Source organism: Dipteris shenzhenensis, chromosome 16 (assembly GCF_047967505.1).
Source record: "Dipteris shenzhenensis isolate YYH24624 ecotype China chromosome 16, Dip_SZ_1.0, whole genome shotgun sequence".
Classification (NCBI taxonomy): Eukaryota; Viridiplantae; Streptophyta; class Polypodiopsida; order Gleicheniales; family Dipteridaceae; genus Dipteris; species Dipteris shenzhenensis.
In genome coordinates, this window is record NC_141611.1 from 6329605 (window position 1) to 6339686 (window position 10082).

At 39.6% G+C, this 10082-nt stretch overlaps 1 protein-coding gene across 1 annotated transcript; it reads left to right on the forward strand.

The window, feature by feature from the left end:
• Positions 1-644: 644 nt before the first annotated feature.
• On the forward strand, positions 645-1818 carry LOC147892468 (uncharacterized). Its single transcript, XM_087387397.1, has 2 exons — positions 645-870; positions 1025-1818. Exons 1-2 carry the CDS (start codon positions 645-647, stop codon positions 1816-1818), a joined length of 1020 nt encoding a protein of 339 aa, XP_087243523.1.
• The last annotated feature ends 8264 nt before the right edge of the window (positions 1819-10082 follow it).

Sequence of the window (10082 nt, forward strand, 5' to 3'; positions counted from 1 at the left end):
CTTCAATCCGGTATTCATAGTATATTCAGAGTATTCGCACGTTGCTCATGCGGCCGACAGAGGTCGCTCATGGTTGTATATGAATAAAGGGCCTGCCTTTGTCTAATATTTCCGTAGCTTGGCTTCCGATATACGGCTCGTTATAGCTTTGTTCTTTTCCCGATCTTTTGCTCGCCCAAGTTGCCCACGTCTCCGTAGATGCACCAACAGTTCAGCCTACAATGCCTTTCACAAACGTTTGAATCTCCATCGATGCATTGCAATCCAAGCTTCCTACAAGCCATCTTGTAAATGGTGTTACAGCCAATCTCTTTACGAGCACGAGACGGTGCCATTGCGCTTTTCGCGACCGTTTCCGCCATTGCAGCCCTACAGTGCAAGGCCCATTGCAAGGCTTTTAAGCATCCGCTTAACCTGCCAGTGATATCTAGGTTAACACGGACTTTAACATGGTGGCAACTTGCTAAACGAAAATTTTGACCCTGACCCGCCGAGGACGCCGGATAAGTTGCAGACTGATAATTGTGGATCCAATGCTAATTTAATATTCGTGTTCCCTGCGGTACTGCAGTTTAAATGCTCACCGTTCAAAGCTCTCTCCGTGCATTTAGAAGTTCTAATAGGAAGGCTCCTGTTTTGCGGCAATGGCTCTACAACGTCTCTTGGCTGTAGCTCTCCTTTGTTTGATGGTCGCCACGCAAATGGAAGGCGGACTTGCGTTCGACCGCAAGTATTGTCCGCTTTGCCGTCGACTACCGTATCGCACCGTTGTTTGCAAATCCGACTGCCCGAAAACGCGTGAGCAGAATCCATTAAAGAAGATATGCAAGATCGACTGTACAGCATGCAGTTCTACGTGCGAGCCTAATGGTGAGCTCCTGCATTTCCCTCGATAGGTAGTGTTTCGGAATACGTTCTTTCACTGCAATTAGAGATCATCTGGCTGCATGTGATGTGATTGCTTCTCTAGATATTAACCATTGGCATGGCGCTGCTGTGCCTGTTCATTGAGTTGATGCAAAAGATTGCCGTAAGCGGGGAGCCGTATGCGAGGACCCTCGTTTTGTAGGAGGAGACGGTGTTTATTTTTACTTCCACGGAAAAGCCAACGAAGACTTCTGCCTGGTGTCCGACAAGAAGGTGCACATAAACGGCCACTTCATCGGCAAGCGTCCTGAGGGTCGAATGAGAGACTTCACCTGGGTGCAGGGAGTGGGCATTCTCTACGGTTCGCACAAAGTCAAGATCAACGCCAAGAAGGTGGCGTTGTGGGATGATAGCATCGATCAAATGGAGGTGTCATACGATGGAATTCCCGTCATTCTAGCTAGCGAGAACGGGTCAAGCTGGAGATCCCCACACGGCGAACTCAAGGTAGTGCGAACGAAAGAGGTGAATGCGGTAGAGATGGAAGTGACAGGGTTGCTCAGAGTGTCGATCAACGTGAACTATGTGAGCGAAGAAGACAGCAAGGTGCACAAATACGGGATCACGGAGGAAGATTGCTTCGCGCATTTGGATTTGCAGTTCAGTTTCTACGATCTGTCGGCGGAAGTGGAAGGGGTGTTGGGCCAGACTTATGGTGCGAACTACAAGAGCCGAGTGAAAGTCGGGGTACCGATGCCCATCATGGGAGGCTACAACAAGTTCAAGAGCTCCTCCCTCTTTGCAGTGGACTGTGAGGTGGCTCGCTTCAATCCGTCGTTTGCTGCTGGTGCTGCTGCTGAGGATGAATACAACATGGATTCCGGCTTCGGGTTGATGCCCAGCACGAGCTGTACTAGCCGAGGCGAGAACGGCATCGTGTGCCGTCGCTGATCATCTATTACCCTAATGATCTCAAAAATGTCATCTATTCTGCAGCTAGCATTTGTATAAACAAATGCATTCATTATCATATTATTATATTTCGAAGTAGCAAAATCGTGCCCATTCATTATCATATTATTATATTTCAAAGTAGCAAAATCGTGCCCATTCTAAGCTGTCTATGGCTATTGAGAGATCATTAATTAATGGATATCCTCTCTATCTTTGCAGACAACTTTAATTGGCCCAAAATGATCTGGCAGGAAAGACCGCCTATGCTTTTACTTATTAAGGTAATCTACCAACATATGAGAAATGAGATCCAAGAGTTCAAATAATACCTAATCACATTGTTGAAGAAAAACACATGTATCACTTTCATTTGTCTGAAGTTTAGATGAGTCTCTGATCAAGAGCCAATGGCCTCTTTCTTGATTTCTAGCATTAGTTCTCATCCAAAAACCTTGAGAGAAAAACCCTAAGCATCAAAACCTAAACTCTCAAAAGAACCCTCAATATAGTTCTTGTAGTGCTCTTCGTTCTGAGCAATTAAACACCTCGATCTGACTTTGGAGCGAAAAGTTACGTCAATTTTTGTGCCGACTACTTTTTCCTTCGTTTCGTGATCAGCACGCTCGTAGTGCTTTTCACCAAGAATATCGTGGCTTTGTGATAAACATATTGGTTTCGTGATTGGCACGATCGTATTGCTTTTTGCCAAAAATATCTTCGTTTCATGATCGAGAAGCATTACTTTTCTTCAAAAATATCGTCGTTTCGTGATCAACAAGCTCATTGTGCTTTTCTTCGCATGTATGCTATTTCTACCATAGTCTCATCCCACGTTTTATCCTTTTTTGGTGTATCTCGAGTTCTATATTTTCAGAGCGACCATTGTATTCTCAATCATTGACGTGAGCTTTGACACACGTATTCTCCCAAAGCATGATCATCAAGGATTTCCTTCTAGCCAATGATCTGTTCCTCTGTTTCAAGGACAAGATTTTTCTGGTTGGAAAGTGAAGATGTTATTGATACTCGAAGGCGATAATCTTTCAGATATTGTTCTTAGTGATCTCATTTGTCCATCCCAACCCTTTGATGCAAGTGCAAATCATGCTCTTGTGACTCAAGGACCTCTCTTTGAGCAATGGAGATCTGACTCTACCGATTGGTGTTCTCGTAATAAAGCAGCTCATCATCAAAATATATTTTATTTGCTTTGATACCATGTTGAGAGAGAGAAGAAGAAGAGACGATAGACACACCAAATAGACTCCCAAAGACTCATTCATATTGATCACTAGTTACACATATATAGGTGAGACCTAGTTCAAGTTAGGGTGAGCTATATATAGTTCTAACAGATATATCCATTTTAAAAAAGCAAGTGTCAATATATTGGTCGATTAAACCATATATACACAATGTAATTATGACCATTTTTTATAATGCATTTAAGTATGCAATTGAATGTAATAGCAATATACCTTAGCTAATAACGGGATAACATTCTAATATTGAACCACTTTACCTTGATTACTAGGTAGTCTTTAATATCATAGCGACTACATAGTATTTTCTATCACTATTGGTTGTCGATAGTAATCATTGAATCCATAAGTCATTGGTCAAGGATCTCAAGAGGACTTTAATACAACCATATCATATCATCTCTCTTTCTCTCTCTCTCTCAAAAATAGCAAATAATTGACTCTAAAACCTCTAGAATTGTGTGCAAAACATTGAAGTGGAACCTTCCAAAAGATTTATCATCAAGACTTATTCCCATGCTCTCTCTACCAGGCAACTTTTACACACACGGTAGTTTGTATAAGTACTAAATAGACATTATGTTATTTCATTTTATGAATTAGCATCATCAAAGGAGAACACACCTTTCCATATTGGGATAGAACCTTCTTATGCACCCGACTGTGAAGGAGATTCATACTGTTTCAAATGTCGACATGGTCAAAGTGGAGCTAACCATCCTATAGGGACATGTTCACACTAGGCCTTTACAAGAATCTCTACTGAACTGCTGCAAATATGTCTTTACATCATGGTTGAAGTGGAGGCTAACATCTTGCAAGGACATGTTCTTTTGTGTTTAGAATAGTGTTTTTCAATGTACAATAGCTCCAGTAGCAAAAATGGATTCCATACGGTTCTTGATATCACTAGCAACACTCAGCAGATGGAATGTGTATCAGCTCAATGTCAAGAATGCATTTCTCAATGGTTATCTAGACGAGGAAGTCTACATGCAACAACTAGCAAGTCATGTTGAACCAAGAAAGGAGAATAAGGTTTGCCATCTCAAGAAAAGTCTCTACTGCTTAAACCAAGCACCTAGAAGTTGGTACAGCAAAATCGATACATGAAGTCCAATGCAGATCATACTCTCTACTACAAAGTTTAAGGGGAAGACATTACTATTACACTTTTGTACATAGATGATGTGATTGTGATCGAAAGCAAGGATAGCTTCATCAAAAAGTTGAAACAAAACTTATCTGCAGAGTTCGACATGAAAGATCTTGGACTTATGCACTATTGTCTTGGAATTGAGTTTTGGAGAGATTCAGATAGCACATTCATGAGTCAGCTCAAGTGTGTTGATAGTCTCTTGAAGAAGTTTCATATGGCAGATTGCAAGATTGTAGCCACGAAACACAATGTCATTATGAGCATGAATCAGACAATATTGAAACAAAACAAAATGATGTCTAAAGTCTCACTCTTCTTTTGTTGAGAGTAGAGTCATTGCATAGTGGCAGAGTAGAGTCATTGCATAGTGACTAACCGTGAGTAGAAAAACACATCACAATATCTGAAAACTAAGAACATAGGAGCAACTTCAATCCTATTTCAGGAGGCACTTAAAGATACCACCTAGATGCATGAGGGCTCAAAGGCTTTCTCCATAAATACCAAAGCCACACCCCCCATCAGTTAAATAGCTAAGGGATCCTACTCCACAGGCTACCTGTAGAGGCACAACACCTATTAAATAGCTATGGAATTCTACTCCACGGGCTACCTGTAGAGACACACCACCTATTAAATAGCTAAGGGATCCTACTCCACGGGCTACCTGTAGAGACACACCATAAAACCAAGGACCCAGTACTATGATGAAAGGCCATAGGAGAACTCGGTAGTGCTTTCCCTAGGGGCTATCTTGCCTTAGATTGCTTCCCAAATGCTAGAAACAATTAATTGCAGTCATCCTTTGTTGTCAAGAAGAGCCATTGATTTGTCTAATCATTGGGATAGCATTTGATTTGTTAGATCTGTGATCCAAAAGAGCACACAAATCCATGCTAGCCTTAATGATAAAAAAGCCATTTCTTACCGGGCAGAGAAGAACTGCATTTCCTTGACCTAAATCCATGAGTCATGAACACAAAGTTGGCAATGTAATTGTAAAAATGCCTCTAAACTTGTTGTGAATGTTTCTTGATGTTCATCTAGTTGTACCACTAAAGTTCGAACAAGGGCACCACAATTCAATACGATGCTTCTTCAAGTTCACCTAGGGTCTTATCAATCACTGCAAAAGCATGAGATTAATTCGAGTCACTACTTGTAGAACTTTCTAAACATGAAAACGCACATTCGTTCTTGAGCAACTACTATTCATGAGATGGCCACTTCTATAATTTCCAAACAAGAGATGTCAGGTTTAGTTCATAAGCACATGAACCGTATAAATTATAAAAGATATCCACAAAAATTTGTGTACTCTCACCTAGTAAGAACTATTAAGTTTGAGATGCAACCTATGCCACAATGAAAGAAGGGCAAGAGTGTCCTCAAATTGAAATTAGACATGCATGAGCACATCTTTGGGTGTCTTGGAGCAGTCGACGAGGATGGCTAAGATAGTACTAAGAAATGTTAGGGCTATATATAGCTTGCCCTAACTTTAACTAGATCTCTCACCTATATATATGTAACTAGTGATCAAGATGAATCAGTCTTTGGGAGTCTATTTGGTGTGTCTATTGTCTCTTCTTCTCTCTCAACATGGTATCAGAGCTACAAGGGTTCTGCTATTGTATGCTCACTATAATGAAGAAAGACAAGAAGTATTACTTGTTGATTTGATTATATAGCGCTTTCAATATCTCATCGCTTATCTGCTCTTGTCGATTTTGACATGTCTAACTTGATGTGGTTTTTAAGAGGTCTTCTAGTGCAAATTTGAGAAAGGTCTTAGTGGTAAGTGGATCATAGATCATTTGAAAAGCATAGCTCTCATTGTGCTCTTCGTTTTGAGCACTTAAATGCCCTAATCAGACTTTGGAGCTCGGGGGGGTCACTCATCATATGTAACCCTATCACGTGAGTTCAACAGAAGGATATTTTTTATTTCTAAAATTTATAGAAATAAACATACATAAGGGACTATTTAAAATAGTTTTGGAAAAAATTTACAGATTTATATAGAAAAGGGGTACATTTTATTAATGAAAAAATTTACAGATAAGGGATTTTAAATATAGGCCTTGAATGCACGTGATATAGAGGGCTTATACATAGTGACCCCCCTGAGCTTTGGAGCAAAAAGTTACGTCAGTTTTTGTGACGACTACTTTTTTCTTGGTTTTGTGATTGGCACGCTCGTACTACTTTTTGCCATTAATTTTGTGGCTTCGTGATAAATGTATTGGTTTCATGATCGGCACAATCATAGTATTTTTTGCCAAAAATACCTCTGTTTCGTGACTGACAAGTTTTGCTTTTCTCCAAAAATATCGTGGTTTCATGATCAACAAGCTCAAAGCACTTTCATGGCATGCATGCTATTTCTAGTATACTCCCATCTCACGTTCCATCCTTTTTTGTCGTATCTCGAGTTCTATATTTTCAGAGCGACCATTGTATTCTCGATCATTAACGTGAGCTCTGAAAAACGTATTCTCCCGAAGTATGATGGCAAAGTCAATAATCGTCAACAGCTTTCTTAGTTGGAAAGTAAAGATGTTTTTGATACTCGAAGGTGATAATCTTTCAGATATTGTTCTTGATGATCTCGTTTTTCCATCTCAACCTATTGATGAAACTCCGAATCATGCTCTTGTGACTCAAGGCCCTCTCTTTGAGCAATGGAGATCTGACTCTACTGATTGGCGTTCTTGTGATAAAGCAGCTCATCAGTATATCTTATCTGTTCTACATGATTCTCTTATGTTGGATGTATTTGCCCTTTCTTCTTCTCATGCAATATGGGAATATCTCATTTCTACTTTTGAGAAGAAATTTGTCACAGAGATTCTTTATCTTCGTAATCTTTTGAGCACTCCATCCAAAGTTGGAGCTCCTATGACAACTCACATTGGCTCATTAAAGAATATCATCAATCAACTTGCTACTGCTGGTGCACCTATTCCATGAAATCAATTGGTAACCTATCTTCTCGACACAGTCTAGGATCCATTATTTGAGAATAATGTTACCATCCTTTCCAACAAAAACGAGATTGACTTTTATCAAACATGTATTTCTTTGATTGAGTATGCTCAACATTGTGAGTGTCATAAAGATCCTCATGAATCTGTCATGATAATAACGGATGATGCAGATTCAGAGATAGCTTGTGTTGCTCGCAAGTGTCCTTTCTCCAAATATGGACATGGTGGTCATCCGTATAGAAGTGGCGATTCTTCTCGTCTCAAATATCCTCAGAAACATTGTTCTTACTGTGATAAGCATGGTCATGTTGTCCCTGATTGTTGGGCTCGGCAATATGATGAGGAACATGGTATTACCACTAAGCAACCCCGCTTATCCAATAATTCTCCTTGTGAATATTGTGGCAGAAATCATTCATCCTTTCAGTGTTATAAGAGGTGTTATGATCGCGAACATACTTAAGCATATGCTGCTCAACAACAAGATGCCCATACGCATCAAGAGGCAAATCATATCTGTTCTGGTATCAGAGCCTAGCTACACTTTAGCGTGACTGTGAGGAGAAAGTGATATGTTTTTTGTCAATCTAACAACATGATCATTCGCAGAACGTTCTTTCTTATCATTTCAACTACTTGATCGCTAGGTTTTGAGTTGATATGCAAGAGTTATCAAAGATGCATTACAAATAAGTGTTATGGTCATGATTGATGAAAACGGCCTATGTTAGCTTATTGGAAGTGTATGTGCCGATTATTTTGACTAATTGGATCACTATATTCTGATTTTAGGAAAGAAAGTTATGATTATTTCTTTTTGCTACCTGCAATCATTCAATAAACTAGTAGAAGAGTGTTTGGACAGGAAGATGAACACTCATAATAGAGAAGAACTGATCTAGGACATGAGGATGGAAAAGTTTCATACTTTCATAGAATCAAAAATATTTGAAGCAAAAGTGAAAGCAATTAATATATATATATATATATATATATATATATATACTTAATGATAAGAAGCTTCCTAATACGGTGTCGCCCTCTCACTTTCAGTCTCCACCAGTTAATCACACCATCTTGCACTCATTATGTGTGTTCCCTTGGATTTAACACATTGGCATATATCAGGCTTTTACATTCCCACATGAACAAATAAGATGTTGAATCACATAAAGCAAACTTCTTTAGCTATGGGACTCCATAAAATTTAGATGAAGAGGAGACCCAACACCCATCAGTCATATCCATAAAAACCAAGAGCGCAGGGTCATTGTTGTAAGCATATTCAATCTTTAGGGATCAAGATCTTATCTAATCGATGCCAAGTAGAGTCTCAATCTTGTCATTAAGAGTAAGGTAGCCCAATCTACATGCTTTTGTAGTGATAATTATATACATTCAACAAACCAAAAACTTGATTGAGAAAATCACTTTGACAAAAGGTTATCTATCGTATGAAAGCAATCTATCAGTGAAAATAAGAGTTTAGTGCTTCATCACCTATGGTTTCATGTTGCTTTTACAAAAGTAAAAGCTATGATGCTTCACATATATTAAGCTAGTTTTTATTTAGTGCATCCTTTACTGACCGGTCTCTCATTTAGTTCATTGCTTGCTGAATCTTTGTGTAAGTGCTTTGCTACTCAACATTCATAAGGCGAGCCTCTATACCCTCTCAACCATTGAGAGGTGATGAGGTCCAAAGGGCACTACACATGGCTAGTAACATAGACAAAGTGTCAATCTTGGCCTACGTCACAGAGAGGGAGATCCAAGTTGGCGAGAAAATTGGCTCAAGATCCTATGGCAATGTTTTAAAATTGCAGTTGGTAGGAGCTGTAGGGTAACCATATCACATGGAATATGTCAGAAAGAAGTACAAGGGAAATATTAGGATGCATACACAAGAAGCAAGGAGAGAACAACTCATGCAGATTTTACACCCAGGCCTTGTACATGTGACCAAAACAACCCGAGAAGAGCCACTGTGGACCATCACACCATACTTTAATGGTGGTAGCTTGTTGCAGTTTCTTCAAATTTTGCCAATGGACCAAGGCAGGTTCACGCACTACTTCCACCATGTTCTAAGAGGAGGAGCGGATCTGATGGTCACAGCAAGCGGGGTAGTCCAAGCTACATTAGAGAAGGAAGATGATGCTTGAATCAATGTCTTTTGTGAGAATCTCCTCCATATCATCCATGCACTTGTAGATGGTTTGGGAAGGTTGCACGTAGGAAGGTGGATCCACACAGACTTGCACCCAGGCAACATCTTATCGGATTTTGTTGGAAAGTCTAGATGTTGAGTAGGCATCATAGATTGGGGGATGGCCATGTGTTAGAGCTATATATAGCTCACCCTGACTTGAACTAGGTCTCACCTATATATGTGTAACTAGTGAAAAATATGAATCAGTCTTTGGGAGTCTATCTATTTGGTGTGTCTATCGTCTCTTCTTCTTCTCTCTCATTATGGTATCAGAGCTACAAAGGTCTTGCTATTGTATGCTCATTGTAACGAAGAAAGACATGAAGTATTACTTGTTGATTTCATTAGATAGCATTTTCAGTATCTCATTGCTTATTTTCTCTTGTCAATTCTGACATGTCTAACTTGATGTGGTTTTTTGGAGATATTTTGGTGTGAATTTGAGAAAGTTATTGTTGGCAAGTGGATCTTTGATCAATTAGAAGATGTAGCTCTCATCATGCTCTTCGTTCTAAGCACTTGAATGGTTTGATTGGACTTTGGAGCAAAAAGTAACGTCCATTTTTGTGCCGACTACTTTTTTCTTGGTTTTGTGATCAACACGCTCGTAGTGCTTTTCGCCAAAAATAGCATGGTTC